At 37.1% G+C, this 21296-nt stretch overlaps 1 protein-coding gene across 1 annotated transcript in view; it reads right to left on the bottom strand.

Moving 5' to 3' along the window:
* The window catches only part of LOC149533001 (ribonucleoside-diphosphate reductase subunit beta), a 184462-nt gene extending 175681 nt beyond the window's left edge, over positions 1 to 8781 (bottom strand). Inside the window, exon 1 of the mRNA XM_089807580.1 lies at positions 8077 to 8781. Within this exon, the coding sequence (XP_089663706.1) occupies positions 8077 to 8535 (459 nt within the window). The 5' untranslated portion in view covers positions 8536 to 8781. The remainder of the gene's footprint in view (positions 1 to 8076) is intronic.
* Between the last annotated feature and the right edge of the window lie 12515 nt (positions 8782 to 21296).

Genomic DNA, 21296 nt, shown 5'->3' with positions numbered 1-21296 from the left:
TTGATTATTTAATAAAGTTTCATTATTATTAATGCACTTTATCTTATTATATGTTATAAAATGGTATTTTGAAGTTGAAGCTTTTTAAGTGAAAGGTGTGTAGTTGAAGCTAAGTTCCACAATTGAGATTATAAATATGGCTCCCATTATGAGTATTAATCATCCTTTATTGTTATTTGCTTTTGATATTATTGGTGAGGGTTTGAAGCTGAGCTATGCATTTAACCGATAGATAAGGTCTTGTGGATTAAATTATGAGAATTGTTCAAGTCTGAATTATTGAGTCTTCCTTCTGTATCTACTATTGTTGGGAAACATTGTTTTCGCGGAGGCTTAATTGCATTTTATCTGCAAATTTAAAATTCGCTCTGGGCATTTGGATGCCAGCATTGTGAAACTTTCAGCATGGACATTGGGAGACCTGTTTGGCATCTTTCTGAATTTTGGTTGAACGTTTGGCTTTGCATTCCAAAATTGAATTTCCTGTTCAATGCGTTGGAAATTTTGAGCAAGGATATGGCCCTGTCTGATAATTCTGGGCTGCATTCTGACTAACACCGACCTGGGAATTGGAACGTGGATGCCTCGTCGTGACTGTGGTACCAATGGGTAATACACCTGCTGGCAGTGTACATTTGGAAGGGACTTTGTGCATTGTGATAGGCCTGATATTTGGCAAACATCTGGGCGGTATTTGGCAGAGTTTCCAGGCTGCAAAAACACATCCAGGCCTGCATCTGGTTTGAGGGAATTGTGGAAAATTTCTTGGCTTATACCAGCTGCTATTTAACTGCAATTCCTGATGTAACAAGCATTGGAGTTCCAGATATTATAATTCAGTTTATTTCTGCTAAGCATTCTAGTGTGCAATTCTTATTTCATTTTGCAATTGTTAAACATTCAAAAACTCAAAAAAGTTTGGAAAACTAGAAAACCAAAAATAAAACAGAACTATCTCTACATTTCATCTACATAGCTGCATTTTGTCCATCTTGCTAGTGGAGCCTGCTTGGGCTCTTTACAGTTGAAAAAAAGTTGCTATCCTTCACTTGTAATGTAAGGGAACTTTCTAAAATTCATCCTATAGCAACTTCCCAAAATGCCACAATTTCAAATTCAAACTCCTTTGGAATTCCAACTAATTTAATTATGACAATTGCCAAAAACATTCATTATCAATAGTTCTCCTCCACTTGTAATGCTGGAATCTTTCTAAAAATTCATCCTACAACAGCTTTTCCAAAATGGTGCAAATTATAACACCCCCACTAAGTTTTTCCAAAAAATAATTTATTATTTAAATGTCCTTTTGATTTGAGAACATTTGAACAATTCTAAAAATTAAATTATTTTTTCTCTCTCAGCTTGTCCAATTAACCCGTGGAAGAATAAAATGGATTAATAAATGCCAAAATTTTATTTTATTTTTTAAAGAGGGACACATAAGGATGTGACCCTTTCAAAGGGCAGAAATGATGAAGGGTTGTGGCTCTTCCAAAGGGTGGTGATTGGGAAAGGTTGTGACCATTGCAAAGGGCAGAGATGATGAAAAGGTGTGACTCTCTCCCACTTGGAAGATATAAAGGAAGAAGGTTTAGTTTGAGGAGGACATCCAAGGGAGATCAATTTGGGGGATAATATATTCTTCTCAAAGGCAATAATGAAAAGTGGTGACTCAATTCTTATGAAAGGTGGTGACCCTTTCAACAATTTTATTCCAAGCATTAAAGGACTTAACAATCATCACCCATTAGTCCATCCAAACAAGCCCTTCATCAATCAGTCATTAATCCCTCAAAAAACCAAGTAAACAATCAATCAGTAAGATCAAACAAGCAATCATCAAATCCACATCAATCTTCACTTCATCTTGGTATCAAGAAAACATTCAATTCAGCAATCAAGCATCACTCTACCTAATCAACAATATAATTCAATCATCATTCACCAAAATATCAAACAAGCATTTATTATATCATCACTTTTCAATTGTCTGATCAACAATTACTTATTCATAACTCACCAACACCTCGAATCATCAAATCAAAGCAATTCACTCAATCAATCAATCATTCAGACAAATATCAATCACTCAACAACAATTGAATAATCAATCAAGACACGACATCGAAAAGCATCATTGATCTCATATCAAGGATAAGGAGCAGTTCAGAATTTGTATTATTTTGAAGGCAGTAACATTCTTGTTACTTGTGGTATGCATGAATATATGTTTAAATACGTAAACGTGAGCATGCAGCAATATAATGCACAGTTCCTTATGTATTAATATAGGATAATATATCCAGGACATAACAGCATATACAATAGATATAAGTAATAATGTGGATTTCCAAATAACGACAACCAATTATGGCAAGATGAGGAAGGGAATACAAGGATGGAAAACTAATATAGGATTCATCACTGGGCAGACCACCTCATATGGATGTCATAAGTCCACATGAGGCCAAGAGAGAAGGTATATCCATTCTTAGGCCTAGAGTTCAGAATTTGTTATTACTTTGAAGGCAATAACATTCTTGTTACTTGTGGTATGCATGAATATATGTTTAAATACATAAACCTGAGCATGCAGCAATAATAATGCACAGTTCCTTATGTATTAATATAGGATAATATATCCAGCACATAACAGCATATATATTAGATATAAGTAATAATGTGGATTCCCAAATAACAACAACCAATTATGGCAAGATGAGGAAGGGAATACAAGGATGTAAAACTAATATAGGATTCATCACTGGGTAGACCACCTCATATGGATGTCAGAAGTCCACATGAGGAGAAGAGAGAAGGTATATCCATTCTTAGGCCTAGGGTAGAGGATCGCTTTGGGAACCCTAATTGTAGTTTCTCCTCCAGCCTCTACATTGATCAATTGTTGGGAAGAATTCAAGGGAGTCTCAGTCTTAGGAGGGTGAATAAGGGTGGTGTGAAGAGGAACAACTCCCGTAGGATTCCTCACCTCATGACGGATGAATCATGGAAAGCCAAATAAGGCCAAGAGGGATGGTATATCTGCTATTGGGCCCAGCATAGCGGATCTCTTCAGGCACCCTATCATGTTTCCTAATCCAAGCCCTATTATGGTTAAGCCCAAACAATAAATTAGACGTTATATGACTGAGACAATTACGAATATAGGTTCTTTAACCTTGGTAGTAATAATTGATCTTATAACTTCTATCTTTAGAAATTGTCTAACATGATTGCAGAATCTCAGTAAGGATCTAGCTTGCTTTCACATTATTTGGGTAATGTTTATCTCTAACTATATTGTGTTCCCTATTTTTATTGAATTTTTGATTCTAGGGAAAATTATAGGGTAATCCAAAAGGTAACATTCTTAGGTGTTGCAGGCTAGTGCAATACGATACTCAGATGGGTGGTGGCTTGTCAGTAGAATGTAAGTAATTAGTATATTTAGTCCAATCATACAAGGGTGATCATAGCATAAAGGCTAGGAGATAGGAGTTGCCAACTTTTGCTGGTTTGGCCACCAAGGATAGTTGATACTCACAGAAAACTTTTCCCACGTAGGGGATTCTATTGTAGAAATTTTTTGAAGATAAAATATAAGTTCAACATCGATAATGCAGCACCACTTTTACTTATTAAAAAACAAGGTTTTGGGGATGGCCTATCATCCCTAATATCCCTATAAATACCAAGTTACATTATGATGTGCCCTACCATCACTATATAACAAAAGTTCTAAAAATAAGAAATCCTCCCTTTTTTATGGTAAGCCCACATTTGCACCTGAAAACAGCATGCCTTGTGAAGATTCTTGTAACCTCAAGGACCTAAATTTACGCGTGGTGGAAGGACATCAACTTGCATTGCTATCACACATCAAGGGCACTATTGGTCAATCTCATTGGCAGCGGCCCACTTAGGTTTTCTTAAACAAGAAATAGAAAATTGTTTTGCGCTACACCAGATTGAAAACAAGGATTAACCCCATGTGTTTCCCAACTATATCTGAGTCACTGAATTCTATACTTTTGGTTTGCAAAGTTAAACTCGACTCCAAGTAATTTTAGACTACAAACCATATTGATTTATCTTTCATGTTTATCATTTAACAGTTGAAATTGACTATTACCAATTATCAGTTGTGTTAGCAATTCTATATTTAATTTTCTACTTTTGTAAGATTTGGCAGTTGACATTAAAGTATCGATTATCAGTTAAGTTATCAATTCCCTTTTGATTTTGTACATCTGCAAATAATGGATGTGCACGTGCTCGCTACATTCCCAAAATATTTTTACAAACTGACATCTCAATAACCTTGTCCCAGTGTCCTCCCATCCCAGAATCTGAGATAAACATTGTCCTTAAGAGAAATTGTAACTTTTATTAAGTCATTTAAATTGTTTAAAATAATTCTCTAAGAAGCTTGAAGCCCTACCCATATGGAAATCTTAAGGGCACCTAGTTTCAGGTATGATAAAATGATCATGCCAAGCCATCCCCTAAAAACCCCTAGATTAGCAAGAATTTGGAAACAATAAAAATGTAATCAAGAGATGTGCAACATGGACACATCATGGAATGCAAAGAAGCGACACTAGCTATTTAGAGCATAGAAGCAGAAATCTGGAAAGAATCATGATTATTACCCAAGTTACCGGTTCAAGCTTGGGTTTGAAGAACCGGTTCACTGGTATGTCAAAATCTTGAAATGGACTTTGGGTTCATTAGTACAAAAACATGTAAAAAATACATTTATATACATATGTATGCAGCCTAGAAAAATGAATTAAGATTAGGATGCCACATAGTATCATAAAAACAACAAAAATACTATAAACTTGTAATCTTAGCATAATATCTATTAGCAACACCAAAATATTAAAATAATATTAAGTTCAAGTATCATTTTTTAGACTTTCAACAATTAGAACTGTATGCTAAGTTTCAATCATCTAATTGATTATCTAAATCTTTATCTTCTTCTTCATCAAAGGCATTAGTTGGTTCACAAAAATTGTCAATGTTACTGGTATCAATTGCACTAATAGTAATAACATTCCTGCTTTCCAAGTTATGTAAAGCTTAGTACTTTTTCATTGTACAAAGAACTTGTTTATTCGTAATTTACATCCTACTTGAAAAATGTTATATAAGTAGCTTGCAACCCCCTTCACCTATTGAAGATGCTGTTTAATGTTTCAAATATGATTTATCACCATACAAAGCTTCCAACTATTCGAACAGGGGCCATTATCAACAATTGGATATAAAAAATTACACTAGAAGAAATCTTGAGGGCCCGTTTAATTTGATGTAATAAGTATTTCAACTTCAGAAAATTTTGTTTGTAATGCTAAAAATCTTTATTTAAATTCTGTAATAATTGTTTTTTGCACTAAATTATAGAATGTTCCCAATGCAACACCGATCAAATAAATAAATAAAATGTTCCCAATGGAACTATACTTGCTCGCACTCAGCCTACCTGGGTCTGCCCTAATTTGACGTAGGTTTGACCCAGAGGAACCAACCTACCTGGGTTCAAACCCAAGTGGAACCCAGAAGGGAACCAGGACCAGCACCAAGAACCGGTTCAAAATTCACCTGGTTCAAACGGCCAAGGGGAGAATTGCGTAACTAAGTGATTAATCCTTGATCGGACATTTTGCCAATGAATCCTCCAAAAAATCAGGGTTTTTTTGTTAACTTTGGTTAGTGCTTTTTTGGGGATATTTTGGCAACTAGTCGGTAAAAAACGTGGTTACTCCTTGCAAAAAGTTGTGATTAATCCATTAGGTATTTTGCCTGGGAAAAGCCCTAAACCGTGCCAAAAATTGCTCAGTTTTTCTATTTATTTGCCATGTCTGAAATCCCTAAGCCCTAATCCAATTTCTTCTTTAAGTTTTCGAAAAATCCTACTCCTCTAGTTTGCTGACTAATTCCCCAAATGATTTATGCTCCTGTGATTTAGAGTATATCTAGCCAGAAAGCTATCAAGTATCCCCCTGCAATAAAACAAGAAAGCCCTTGGCATAAATGTCCATTTACAATATTTCAACATATGCACATTTGCTTCTAGCCATGCACACCAACAGTGTGCTATTTTAATAAGACAATAAGGAAAAAAGATTTGAACAGTTTCTCATTTTAGCTCATGTTGTCCGACAGCCCTATAAAAAGAATCATATCAAGTCAAAATATATTAAAAAGCACATGATAGACTACAATTCCATGGCTACGTGGGTCTCCCTTGAGAATATTCTGGAAGAACAGTAAGTATTAGTTTACCTTTAATGAGTGAACAAAAAGAGATTCCTTGCAATCAGGTGGATAAAAGCCATATAGGATTATAAATAAATTGAGATGGTTTTTTAAATTTGACAGCAAAGTTTTGAATCTAAATGAAGGTTACATTCCATCTCTCCTGAGCGTGAACACTCCACTTGGCAGTTGTTGGATCTGGGTGATGTTCACAGGGCTAAACTATGAGACTTCCTTTATAATAAAGTGATGGATTTGTTTGCGAGAAAAACTCCATATTTGAGCGCACCTACGTGAGAGTCGCATTGGTAAGAGTGACCTGCCAAAATGTTCCAGTCTGTCCGTGTCTCCAAAATTTAAGTACATCTGGGTCAAAGTAAAACTGGGATAGGTGACATCTCCAAAAGTCCCCACCCATTTACAGGTTTAATTGTGGCGAAAACTCTATGTTTACGTACATTGGAGTTGCAGTGCTAGATGATGGATGACATTTCAGGATGTCTCAATGCTTCAACCCTATGAGCATCAATTTATGCTTGTGAAAGTGTGTCAAAGTGGACTAACATGCTTGGGCTGAAATAAGTGATTGAAATGAAATGAAATGAAATGAAGTGAAATGTATATGGTGCCAAACAAACAAGACTTGGAGTCAAATGAAGGTAACATAGAGCCAAACTAGTCTATCTTTAACTACCTTTACGCGAATACAGTAAATTTGGCTCCATTCAAATAAAGTGAATGTATAGACAATTAAATGCAACGAGCTTAAGGAAGTAAATAATCAGGACCTTGTCACAAACCCCTGAGTATCAATTCCCCAGAGACATGTTATAGCATTGAAGTTGGGTAAAATAATGGGTTCAACCATGGGCAAAACGTAGCCTACAAAATAAAAATATCACCATGACCTGGGTATGAAGGGAAACGAAGAAAGTATAGAACCAAACTGGTAGACTTAATGTTAAAACACTTACGGAATAAGCCAGGCACCCACCCCACCTACCCCAATCATGAAACGAAGAAAGTATCTCATGAGACCAAGCAAGTAGAATTTGTTTGATTACAAACATTATTTTTGGAAGTGTTAAAAATACTACATCCAACTCTGTATGCATCCAACTAGAATGTAGTGTACTCTAGCAGGTTGGGGTTCAAGTCCCAGGTGAATCAAATTAACTCTACTAATAAAAAAGACCACAGTTGAAATTCTGGAGATATATTAAGCATTGAATTAGGTAAAATACTACATCCAACTCTCTGTGCATCCAACTACAAGTGCGGTGTAGTCTAACAGACAGGTAGAGGCTCATGTCCCAGGTGACTTTGACAAACGCAATAGCAAAAATCTAGGCTAGCTAGTCGCAGGTAACTTTCATAAATGTATTAGAACAATATAGGCTAGCAAGCAGGGAAAATTGTATGGCCAAAGAAAGTAGGCGTGTACCAGGCGAATAAACTTTCATATTTGAGGAGAAAAAAAAATGAAGAGCAAGGAGAATTGGTAATTACAGTAAGGAAGGTTAATTCAATTTAAAAATTGACATTATGACCTTAAATGGGTATGGCTCCAAACAAAATGGTGCGTAGCCAAATAAATAGGCAATCAAACAGTCGTACTTTGACGGCGAAAAAATGATCGAAGGGGAGGAAAAATAAGCATATACCTGCAGATGATTAAAACTTAAAAATATATCCTCGTGTCGAGGGGATATGGATTTCAAGAAACTGCATGCATAGCAACACATAAATTCAGCCCAAGAACTTTCATTCTTAACATCCAAACCAAAGAGGGATGAGAATTAGCACCTGTTGCTGAGGCGACTGTGCCTGATCGGCCATCCGAAGAAGTTTGTGTTGGTTGATGAGGTAATTGTAGAGGTGTTGACGAGGCATGGTGACAATGTCTCTAGAGAGAGTGTGTTTGTTGGCTTGGAACCATTCTTCGATCTCGTTCCTCATCACATTTCTCCTTCTTGGCAATGTCATTAGCCATGTTCTGGCATCCTCCCATCCATCAACCTTATTGATGTTAATGTTATTGTGGTTGCCTTCTTCAGTGGCAACCATTGCAGAATCCCCATCGTCGTCTCCATCTCCATCGCCCTGCCCATGCACATCCGCATCCCCTTGATGATGTTGTTGTTCTCCAGGAGATGAGAGAGATGGTGAACCAAATGCAGGAGATGACGGTGTCTCTGATTTCACAATATCTTCCTTGTCCTCTTCCGCCTGTATTGAGGCATCCCCTTCTCCTTCACCTGGCATGTTCACAACTATCGCCTAAATCAATCTTTCTAGGAATGTCATACACAGCCTGAGTTAAAATAAAATATATCTGTAAAACTCTGCAGGTTCCACCCAAGCCAAAATTTCACTCGCTACCAGGGCCCACTGAAGAAACAATTCTTGTGGGTGTTACGAATTAGGCCTTCCTCCCTAAGCTTTGGATGCCATTGGTAAAAGGCTAAAAGCTGATTAAGCTTAGCAATCTTGTGAGTTTTCAATGGAAAGCCCTCGGCAGGCCTATTGAGGAACGATTTATGAGGGATATTTAAGATTTAAGGGGACTAGTTTTTATTTTATTTTTATTTCTTTTGGGACACCAAAGAGGGAAGAAAAAAAAATCTACCATAAAATTCATGTGGGAAAGTATATAAAATAAAAATTAAAAAATTTCTATGTTCACTTAGATTTAGTTAAGATTAATATTTAAGTAATCAATTTCTACAATCTATCATAAGTGCAAACAGTTTCTGAAATTTGATTGTGTACATATTTACGTTTCGATCACACACAGTCCATCATCAGAATAAAGGAGAGTGCGAGAGAGGGAAATGAAATTAGTATTGATAATTGAAGAATTTTTTATTTTGAAATTTTAAAAAAAATTAATTGTGATAGTTTATTTTTATTATTCATTCAAATCTAGAAATAATATCTTAAAGAATATATTAATTTTAATTTTGATAAATAATTTTGATCAAGTAAATGATATTATTGTGATATTTAAAATTATGTAATGTTTTATCAAAGATCAACTATATATTTTTTAGTCAAATTCATTCACTAATGGAGTAGTCATAGTTTATTGTAGCTCTATATGATTAGATAATGGGGAATATAGGCCTTCTCTTTCTAGATTGATCTCCCTAACTTATATTTTGATTTTTATATTGAGTAAAAGTGTCTAGTGAGTACTCCTCATATAGGGCATGTCTCAATCTCCTTTGTCTCCTTGGGTGATGGGGTCCCAATTATAGTTCTCTCCACATGTTAGTAGTAGAATGTCTTCTCACTACCTATGTCTTTACCCCTTGGCATCTTCCACCATAATGTAATATCCCTTGCCCAAACTAATTGATTTTAACTCAAGGAATATTGTCAAACACTTGTATGTTTCCTTTTAATGCTAAGAAATTTGCAAATGATATTACAATGCCTCTTACAATGAACTAATATGCAAATGCAATTCTTTTGGTACTTTCAATGCATACACATGGAAACTAGACATGGAATGTATACCTAGAGCCAACTGACATTTTGACAAACAATTGACATACAACTATTATGATGATCATATATACTATTAGATGGACATTTCGTCAAACAAATGGTATGCAACATTTATGTCCTTTATTGAATTCATTCTCATGTACAATGTTGCTATGAGTTTGCCAAGACAAATGGGCTTACAATAATGACTACAGTAATGCCAAAATCTAATTCTAAATTATCACAGCAAAATCATATACCTAAAAATTACAATGCTTACTACTAATAGTTGCAAGAGGAACCTAATAATAGTGATGCCCAAGGATGGAGATGAATCAAGCATAAGTATTGTAGCACAGCATCATTCTTGCATACTGTAGTAGCCAACAATAATTGTATTCTCCAATTTAAGCACAAACAAAACTCCTGAATTGAAGCTCTCCTGAATACCAAATTCAGTGGATATTCCACCACCTCAAATGGTTGCAATACTGAAGAGTTGATGTTCTCCAATGGCTAAATGAAATCAGAAACCTTAGTTTCTTCTCCCAAGTTTATATCAAATGCAATTCACAATAATCGGATGATTAACAATGAAGCTCTCACCTCTATTTATTCTTTTCCTTCACCCTTCTAGAAGGAAATAAAAGCTTATTTAATTGCATTCTCTAGAAGCTTCCCCCTTTCCAATACAATAATTAGTTGTATTTGTAGAAAATGCACTCTCTAGAAGCTTCCCCCTTTCTAATACAATAATTAGTTGTATTTCTAGAAAATGCACTCTCTAGAAGCTTCTCCCTTGCAATATAATAATTAATTGTGCTTCTAGAAAATTAAATTGATTAAATATAAAGACACCTTTTAATTTTAATTTATTTAATGACTTCATAAGAAATTAATTTAATCATTTTCTCCTTGTTTCTCCACTTAGCCTTCAGAGAATGTAAAGGCTAAGAGCTCCATTGAGATGCTAAAAAGATGGGGACATTACAATCCGCCCTCCCTGAAATTGCTTGTCCTCAAGCAACTTCAAGCCTAGATGCTGCAAATTCTCCTCATTCTCCCATGTCGCATCCTCTATTGGCAGGTCCTTCCATTTCACCAAATACTCCCTTATAGTACGTTGCCTCAAGTTTCTTTCCCTAAAATCAATGATAGCCTCTAGCACCAATACCAATTTTCTCTCATCATCCAAGGGTGGAAGCACTATAGAAGGAACAATATGATGTCCTAGCGCCTTCTTGAGGCATGATACATGAAAATTTGTGCACCTTGCTCTCCGCCAACAAATCTAACTCATAAGCCAACTCTCCCACTTTCTTGATAATCCTAAATGGACTGTAGTCTCATAGCTTAAGTTTCTCGACACCACTTTTCTTGAGAGTGGATTGACGATAAGGCTGCAACATAAGATACACCATATCTCCAACCTCAAAAGTCCTCTCAGTCCTCTTCTGGTCTGCATACTGCTTTTGCTAATTTTGTGCCTTGGTTATATTATCCTTGAGAGTCTTAGCAACATCCTGACTCTCCTGTAACAAATCACCTACACTAGGCACTCTACTACCACTCAAAAGCAAATCCATAAAACTGGGTGTCTCATACCCATACAAGGCCATAAAGGGTGACATCTAAATAGACATGTAATAAGTGGTATTGTAGCAATACTCACAAAGATAAATCCACTTTACCCATGCCTTATGTTGCCTTGCTATATAATTTTTGAGATATCCCTCCACCAATTTATTCACTATCTTTGTCTGACCATCTGTTTGAGGGTGGTAGCTAGTATGTGGAGTGAGCTCCATCACACACAACCTAAATAGCTCCTGCCAAAAGTGACTCATTAACTTATTGTCTCTATCACTCACAATGCTTCGAGGCAAGCCATGTAATCTGAATATCTCCTTGAAGAACAACTCTACCACATGTGTAGCAATGTATGTAGCAATGATCGGAAAGAAGTGTGCAAACTTTGTAAGGTGATCCACAACCACATATATGTAGTCCCTGCCTTGGGCTTTAGGCAGTCCTATGATGAAGTTCATAGATAAAAACTCCCACTTCCTATCAAGAACCGGAAGTGGTTAAAGTAAGCTGGTTGGATAGGAGTTTTCCTACTTATTCTATTGGTAGGTGGGACACTCCATAACATATTGAAGTACCTCTACTTTGAGCCCTTTCCATGTGAAGCACTCTCTAATTTGTCGGTGTGTCTTGTAGAAACTAAGATGTCCTACCATAGGTGAATCATGAAAAGATTTTAGAACCATCCTCCTCACTGTTGAGCCTAGAACCAAAAATATTTACCCTTTGTAAATGATGAGCTCATTCACAAGGGTGTATCTGTTGTCCTGAATAGTTCCATCTATGAATCCAGCTATCCACGCATCCTTTGCATACTCTGCAAGGATCAAGTGTCTCCAATCCTCTAATATATTTATCAATAAGCTCAAATGGGGCCAACATGATAAAGCATCAACAACTACATTTTGTGTCCCCTTAAAATATGTAATATCAAAGTCATAGGATTGTAATTTGCTCACCCACTTCTTCTACCTATCATTGAGATCTCACTGCCCCAAAATGTGTTTTAGGCTATTATGGTCAATTTTGATTCAAAATTTGCTACCTACCAAATATTGTCTGAATTTAGCCAAGGCATGCATAATGGCTAACATCTCCTTATCATATATGTCGAAGCTCCACTCTAGCCCTCTTAATTTTCTACTCTCATAAGCAATAGGGTGCTTCTCTTACATTAGCACCACTCCAATGCCCTCTTTGGAAGCATAACAGTGTAGCTGAAAAGGTTTGCTAAAATTTGGTAATGCTAACACTGGACATGAAGTCATCAACCCCTTAAATTTCTCAAAATACTCCTGTGTCTCAAGAGTCCACAAGAAAGCTCCCTTTCTCATCAAATTTGTCAAGGGTGTTGCATGCCTAGAATATCCATCCACAAACCTCCTCTAGAAACTGTTGGCCATTTTGGCCCCCATTCAGCCCATCATTGATAACCGATCTGACAGATCTTCAATGGGTTGGATTCTTTGATGTGGGTTAACACATTTTCAATCGGGTTAACATCTTGTGTTAACACAGTTTCTTCATGTGCTAAGTTGGCTTGGTTTCTTCATGTGCCAAGCTAGTTCAATTCCTTCATGTGCTGAGTTGGATCATTTTCTCTTCATGTGTTGAGTTGTGAGTTAATGCACATTTTCTTCGGGGTTAACATTTCACGTTAACTAAATTTGCCATTTCGAAGGATGACTTTGCTGCCCTTTCCAAAATCATGAAATTGTTGCTATCTCTTCAACTAAATATTCAAGAAATGTGTCGACAAATGAATTAGTGCCAAGTGGTGGGTCAGTTCCTTTAGTGCATTTTGCTCACCGTCAGATCAAGGATCATCTATGGTTGTCGCTATGTCACTATGCAAAGTTGCAAGGTAGTTATTTCATGCGACGTAGCGACCACTTGCCATGTGGTAGGTGGGTCCTTTTTGCGATGTGGTGGATCTTTGTCTTGTTGGCTACTTTTAATCAAATGGTGGTCGTATTTTCGCATTACTTCCCTTTGCTCTTGCGAAGATACGATGGACGTTAGATCTTGGGGCTTCTTTGGAGATTCCTTGCTTCATCTCAACCATTTGTGGTTATAAAGGAAGATCTTGATTGAGGCTTGTGTTTTATTCATCGGATAGGGATACTTTTGTAGCATTTGAACCGTTCATTTCAACTGAAGATCTACATCGACGATTCATGCATTTTCTAGGAAAATCAAATTGATTCAACGTGGTCAACTCTGTATTTTTGTGGCAGGTTAAGTTGCGTGTTATCCCATCCCATGTTTTCTTTGATAGTGGCGCGAATTTATTTATTATGATCATGGCATGTTGTAAGGATTGATCTTTAATGTTGAACTGGCATTTTGGGCCTTGTTCCACAGTGTTAATGCATCTCCATGCCTATTAACTATTGTGATGATTAGATCTTTTGGATTTGATTTTCTTATAGCTAGATGCATTGATTTTGGTTTCTTCCTGCCACTATTGCATCCGGAGTTGTTCCATGATCAGATTTCTTCTATATTTGCAGGATTGTCCTCCACAATCTTAAATGATAGTTGTTAAATTCAGTTTAGGGTAGAAAAAATCTTAGTTATGCCTAATCTATAAAGGTAGATTTTGTAAATTTTGTTAAGGGTCGGACCCTCTTTGTTTTTGTGGCATTGTTGTGGCTTGCTATTGTAAATCCCCTTTGCCTTTGAACTATATGACATTCTACCTTGTCTCCTTCAGCCATTGATGTATTGTGAAAGAACTATTTGTCTCTCATTGGTGTATTGTGGATATCTATAATTTTGCATGATTGTATCTCTTTGGCCTATGAATGATATATAAGTGAATTCTCTTCTTCCTTACATCATTCATTTTGGTTTTTTGATCTGCATGTCAATTGTTAGATTAAAACAAGTCTGGATGTGTATATCTTTTGGTGTTACGATGGTTCAATAGTGCATATATGGGCAGAGATTGGTTTGAACATTCTATTTTGGTGCATCACCTCCTTAGAATAGATTGGGTATATTTTTTTTCTTACATCTCCTTCTCCCTTTTCCTCTCAAGAATAGTTAGGTGCATCCGAATAGCAAAGGAAACCGACCTTCTTCGGAGATTCAGTATCAAAGCACAAGTCCCACACTTGGAGGTCATTTCCATGTTTCACAAGGTTGTCCTTAGGTAAAAATTTTGGACAAGGGTGCAAACTTTTGTGACAATAGTTTTTGGCACGCCCAGTGGGACACATATTTAGCTTCATAAGTCTGATAGTTAGCTAGTTGCAATCTTATTCACTAAGAATTTGGGTCTTATTCTTAATGTCATCAGCATTTGGAGGCATTTATCTAACATCATGGTGACTCTAGTGCAAATCTATTGGTTTCAAATAGACCTAGTGTTGGTATGTAAAGATCATTCTTGATCTTTTTTTGATTTTCAATTTTTTCTATGAAATTGCAGATTTTATGAAACCCCTTTCATAGAAATAGCTATTATTCCCCCCCATATCATGACAATACTATTCCTCAACCCTCATATTGCTAGTTTCAATCTCAACCCCAAACTGTTTATAGTCCTTATGCTCAAAATTATTACTCTTCTCTTACCCCTGTTCCACTAGTCCCAACATCCCTGTATAAAGAGCTTAAAGAGATGATGTTGGAGGCTCATAGACAAATGGACTGCCTATAATGGGAATTCCAAGAGAGGAGTGAGAGGATGGGCGCAAGGAGTAAGCAGATGGACGCATGGAATAAGAAAGTGGATGAAAGTCATGAGCAATTGTTGGACCTTGATAGGCAACTTAATGAGGTTGCAAGGCAACAAGAGATTCAAAGATAGCAGGAGGAGATGGCATATGAAGCCTATCTCCAACAAGAAGAAGAAGAGAGGGAGAGACAGTGACACCTTGAGGAGAGACTTGCTATGCAACTTGATGCAACAAGAGAAGAGGATATGAGGCTCTAGTCAGCTCATTTTTAGACCAAGAAAGCAAAGGCATCTCATTCTCTAAAATATGTTATTCCAAGCTTTAAGAATCCCCCTCCATTACAAGAGCTTGCTACTGTAACTTCACCACTCCCTGTGTGAGAAAACTGGTTGGGTCATGAGCCTTCCACACTTGTCACCATTTCACTCTTTAAGGGTGGATCGGTTGTATGGACTCCTAATGGTCCAAACATGGAGTTTTGGGAGAGTGAAACAAAGCCCACAAAGATACCATGGGAGGAAATATAGCTTGTTGAGGATGACAAAGAGATAGTTGTTGAGAAGAAGGAAGAGAATCCAATCCTCTTATTTGAAGAGCTTCCCTCTTTTGTTGAGAAAAAAAGAAAGAGAAGGTTGTTCCTTTCTTTAAGGAACAAATCATGGCTTTTGAGCCTTTACAAGAAGATGAGGATTTGTTGTTGGAAAAGGAAGAAGATCATTTTTTGTAGCAGATAGTCCTCCATGATGTGGAGGATGGAAAAGAGAGTCTCAAGGATAGCTCTATCCTTGAGGAGGAACATGTTGATATGCATGAGGTTTTGCCTCAACCTATGCATATTATTACAGCAGAGTAAGAGGATTCTTATGAGAAGACTTTTTGTGATGAGTTGGAGATGTTTTGTTCATCCTTGGACATGAAATAGTCTAATCCTTCATCAGAAGATCATTAGTTGCAATAGCAACAAGTGGAGACTCACACCATGCTAGTAGCTCCAAAGGAAGTGGTTCACGAGAAACATGAACAAGAGGTGGAGATTTTTTCTTCAGAAGAAGAGGAAGAGCCACTTCCAAACCAGCACAATACCAATGTTGCAGAGCACAACAATGTGGTCAAGGCTAATTTCTTAGACCCAGTTCCATCAAGAGGATGCCCCATAAGGCATCTAGCTTTGCAACAAATCAGCAAGTTGGCCCTAGTCATGCTCATCCCAGAGTATGAGGAAGAAGATCACAAAGAGGAGCAAGTATGTTTTTCTTAAGAAGGTAATACCCTAGTGTTGGAAAGATTCATTGTTTTTAACATTGGGAGGAAGGTATTCCATGCAACAGTATGTTTGTTATGCTTGTTGCTATTTTCAACTACCCATATGCATGGAAGGAAAAATTAGCTTGTGAGGAAGGGCAGCTACTTCAACAAGCCAGTCAATGGCTTTGTTTAGATTTTTTGTATTGTGAATACTTGTACATAGTAGAGTAGTTTTTGTTTTCAGTTCTTTCCTATTTTCCAAGAAGTGCATGAGTACATTTTCTCCCTTTTTTGAAGTTGTTCTGAGCTTTCCAGAGCTCCTTGGAGTTTTTTTTGTTCTTTGTTGGTCGCAGGTGGGATAACGCATCAATTCTTGGTAGTGACTCTATGCCCAATGGATTGCTTAAGGCCACTAGTCTATGCTTTGCAGGCAAGCATCCCCCTCTAAGTCACCAAGAATGTTTTCCATTTTGGCCCCCATTCAACCCATCATTGATAACCGATCTGAGAGATCTTCAATGGGCTGGATTCTTTGATGTGGATTAACACGTTTTTGGTCTGGTTAACATCTTGTGTTAACACAGTTTCTTCATGTGCCGAGTTGTCTTGGTTTCTCCATGTGCCAAGCTAGTTTAATTCCTTCATGTGTTGAGTTGGATCATTTTCTCTTCATGTGCCGAGTTACGAGTTAATGAGCATTTTCTCCAAGGTTAACATTTTGCGTTAACCAACTTTTCCATTTTAGAGGATGACTTTGCTGCTCTTTTCGAAATCGTGAAATTGTTGCTATCTCTTCAACCAAATATTCAAGAAATGTGTTGACAAATGAATTAGTACCAAGTGGTGGGTCAGTTCCTTCAGTACATTTTGCTCACCATCAAATCAAGGATCATCTATGGTTGTCACTATGTCGCTATGCAAAGTTGCAAGGTAGTTATTTCATGCGACATAGTGAGTACTTTCCATGTGGTAGGTGGGTCCTTTTCATGGTCTGGTTGATCTTTGTCTTGTTGGTTGCTTTTAATCAAATGGTGGTCGTATTTTTGCATTGCTTCCCTTTGCTCTTGCAAAGATACGGTGGTCGTTAGATCTTGGGGCTTCTTTGGAGATTCCTTGCTTCATCTTAGTTGTTCATGGTTATAAAGGAAGATCTTGATTGAGGGTTGTATTTTATTCATCAGTTGGGGATATTTTTGTAGCATCTGAACCATTCATTTCAAATGAAGATCTACATCGATGGTTTATGCATTTTCTAGGCAAATCAAATTGATTCCACGTGGTCAACTCTGTATTTTCATGGCAGGTTAACTTGCGTGTTATCCCATCTTGTGTTTTTTTTTACAGTGGTGCAAATTTATTTATTGCGGTTGTTGGTGTTTGAAAATGTTACCGGGTTTTCAATTATCCCCATGAGAATATGACATGTCTATAGGTAGCTAACTCCCATTCTCAACATATCATTTCAAACACAGGGCCAACTATAAGGCTTGACCCTTCTTCTACTTCAGGCTCTGCTAAACCTAGGCGAGTAGACCTCAGATTCAAATGATACCATACCAGTGCAAAAACATATCCCTGAATCTATTAAGCAGATAAAAACCCTTATATCTCCTAATGGCTTATGAAAAGACACAAATTTACAATAGCTAAATGCAAATCTATGAATCTCAAAAGCTGAGTGAGGGCATTACATTTAAGTCCTTCAACATGAAAGGGAAAGAACGTTTGATTAATAATGTTGAATTCAAAAAACCCTCAAATATGCAGCAGTAAGACTTTCATGATCCTGTAGCTGACCAGTGCCTAATCCATTGGGCAAATCCATGAATCAAATGCATACATATGGATATCTGATACTTATGTATATATTTAGATAAATGATCTATCTATTTACCTTGTAAATAAACATCAGCGCTCAATCCAAACCTCATTCTTACATGATATCCTTCTCAATGAACTTGTAACCCTGTTGATTCCCTAAAGCATTTACATAACTCCTTGAGTCATAAGCAACAACAAAACAACATACAGCCTTAAGGGACTACAACTATGACCTAAGCTCTTTGTTCAAAGATCATAAAACATTGACAATTCACTGAGATTGGAGACAAGAATCAGAATGAAACTAATGAAATTCTTTTCCTCTTTGTATTAATTTCCTTGAAACAATACAACCAAATGCATGAAATGAAAACATGAAAACACCTAACAGATCTAAACTATCTGTATATTCCTTCCTATTGTTTTTCACATGGGAGAATTATGCTGAAAAATATAGTGTCACGGTCATGGGAACACATCAAAAACTAGAACCAAGACCTGGTATCATAGTAGTGAGTGGTTTTTTCTCCAAAAACTGGAACCAACTGGTTTCTCAGTGACAGAAACTAGAACCCCTCTAATGAGAAATAATGAGAAAAAAAAAAAAGGTTGAAGGAATTCCCAGATTGAATCTGCAATCAACATGTGTCCCTTCAGAATTCTCCCTCAAGAAGTTGAAAATAATCTTTCTACCTTCTCTCCTTAACTACCAGAATCAAATCTCCATCATTTGTTTTCCAAAAGAAAGAAATATCTGAGATATCTAATTCATTATTATAACTGATTTTGATGCCAAGTTGAATTCACTGTAAAAGGTGAAAAACCAGTTGAATATGGCCTTCAGAATGCAATATAATCTTTCCCAGCTTATTTTTACCACGTTCAGGCTCCAAAAAGTCATCAAATCCACCCTCTAACAAACTCTGATGATTAATGATCAAATTTGCCTGTCCTGTTGCCAATGCCCCGAATTTCACAAAATGACCTATAGCATGAATTAGTGAGTACCTGTACAAAAACAAGCTCCAAAAATGGATAGCTCATCTTTTTTTTATTCCAACGGTATATTGGAGTCTATGTTTTGAGTATCAGAAACCCCCAAAATCATAGTTTGAAAAACAATCCCCCCCTTCTATAAAACCTTAAGTCTGCACTTTTAAGATTTTAAAAATTCAAAATTTTAATTTAATCTAAAGTCTAACCTTTAGATTAAACTCCTTTTTCAAATTTAAAATTCCTGCACATTTGAAAACACTTTTAATCATTTTTTCACTTTTTTGGCCTCTCCCTTGAATTTTGGGTTCAACCCTTTGTTGACCAAGTGCCACGTGTCACTACATGATTGGCTACTCTGCACACCTGCCACATCACCATCTGCCCACTTTTCTACATTCTTTACCCAGCTCGCATCTTGTTTTTGCAAGAATGCCCCATTCATTGGATCGTGACACGTGTCACGATCTGGGCAATTCTCGCTTGAACCTACTCCTCAGCGCCACATCATCGTGCACGGGACCCACTGACATGTGGCATCTTCCTACATTTTCACAATATTTAACTAGCAAGAAACTTCATCTTGCAAAATTGCGCCAGCCGCTCATATCGCCACGTGGCACAATCTCGCGCAACTGAGCTTGAACTTGCCATTGATGAACTGCGACCTGGGCCCACTGCCACGTGGTACCTAGGCGCATTCCCGCTTCATTTAAATATTGAGCAACTTCTTATTGTGGGGAAGCGTTGTTGCACCACATGTCCCTCATTTTCCTCACTGATGTCATCTTGCTTGTTTAAAATTATCTTGAAATTACCTCCAGCTATCACTAACAGACCCCATGCGCATGAGCGCTCGACTTCCAAAAGTCGTGTGTCTTTAAGACACCATGTGTTCTATGTAGATTTGTATTTAAACAATAGAAACTTCCCCAACATGGCACATGTGGGATAAATCTTTTATATTTTTGCTCTATTCATGCGTGGTTTTCCCTGTGGCGCCCTCCTCCAGGTTTGTAGATTCCTTCCCTTCAACTGGAGGCTTCCTCTTTCACGCCTCCTCCCTTTTAAATAGCGTGGTCTACCTTTGAAGAGGTGGAGCCTCTATTGCTTCAGCTTTTTGGTGTTTTTCTCATTGTATCTACAACTTGTGTCCTTTAAAATGTGGGACTTCTCTCCTTTTGCAAACCGCCTTGATCTGCAGCTCCCTCTCTATTCAAAATCGCGTGGGGGTCTCTTTTGTCAATTTGTGCAGGGTTTTTTTTTAAAACTACAGTCATCACTCTATTACAAAAATGCCTCCCCTATTTTAACGTGATTTGCTCTTGTTATATGTACATGCATGAATTTTGACTATAGCTCCTTCTCTTTGCGTAGGCTATTGTGTGATTGACTACATTTTTGTTTACTAAGCATGGTCTTCCTTTGATTTGGTGTGGAGAAGTTTTGAACTGGTTTCTTCCTTAGCATAGGGTTCCCCTTTGTATTGCTTGAAAATTCCTTTCTTTGGCGTGGGTCTTTCTTAATACTCCAGTCGACTTTGTTGATGGGCACCTCTTCTTCAATCAACAACTTCATTTTTTTCTTTGAATAAACTACTATGTTGCGGATAGATGAAAGAGGGGTGGCTATCTTTGGCATTGACAAATTTCTTTGAAACATGGGTCTCCTCCTTCATCTTAGGTAGCTCCCCTGCTACTGGTCTTCTTTTGATGGTGTTTACCTCTGCCTTTGACCGTTCCCTTTTTGCTTTTAAGTAACTCTGAATATTGGAAAAGATTATTCCAATGGTGTGGAGACCCAGCGAATCCAATATGAAGAATAATAGGACCAATTTCAACTTCCCTGGCAGGAATGATGATTATTGCTAAACTCCAATGTTGACAAGCATGTATAGGCCAAAGATATATGCTTTCTCAAATATATTTACTCCTTTAAACCATCATTTTAAGGAAAAGACCAGCAACTTCTTCCTTGTCTTCTGGACTGTGGCTTATTTCAATTGCATTGTTTAGGTGTAGTTTTGTCACCAAGAAATTTTACGAGATTGAAACACATTTGACTTCAATGTAGGGTTTGTGAGTTCCATCTGTGTGCACTCTTATAGCATTCTCCTTTGACATGGGTTAAAATCATTTGCATCACTTCCCAACAAAGAAGGATCATGGTGTACTACAATAATCAAAATAGAAAGTTGAGTTC

This window comes from Cupressus sempervirens, chromosome 10 (genome assembly GCF_028749045.1).
Source record: "Cupressus sempervirens isolate cs-2001-9-10 chromosome 10, ASM2874904v1, whole genome shotgun sequence".
In the NCBI taxonomy this organism is placed as follows: Eukaryota; Viridiplantae; Streptophyta; class Pinopsida; order Cupressales; family Cupressaceae; genus Cupressus; species Cupressus sempervirens.
This window is presented reverse-complemented; position numbering and strand designations above follow the sequence as displayed.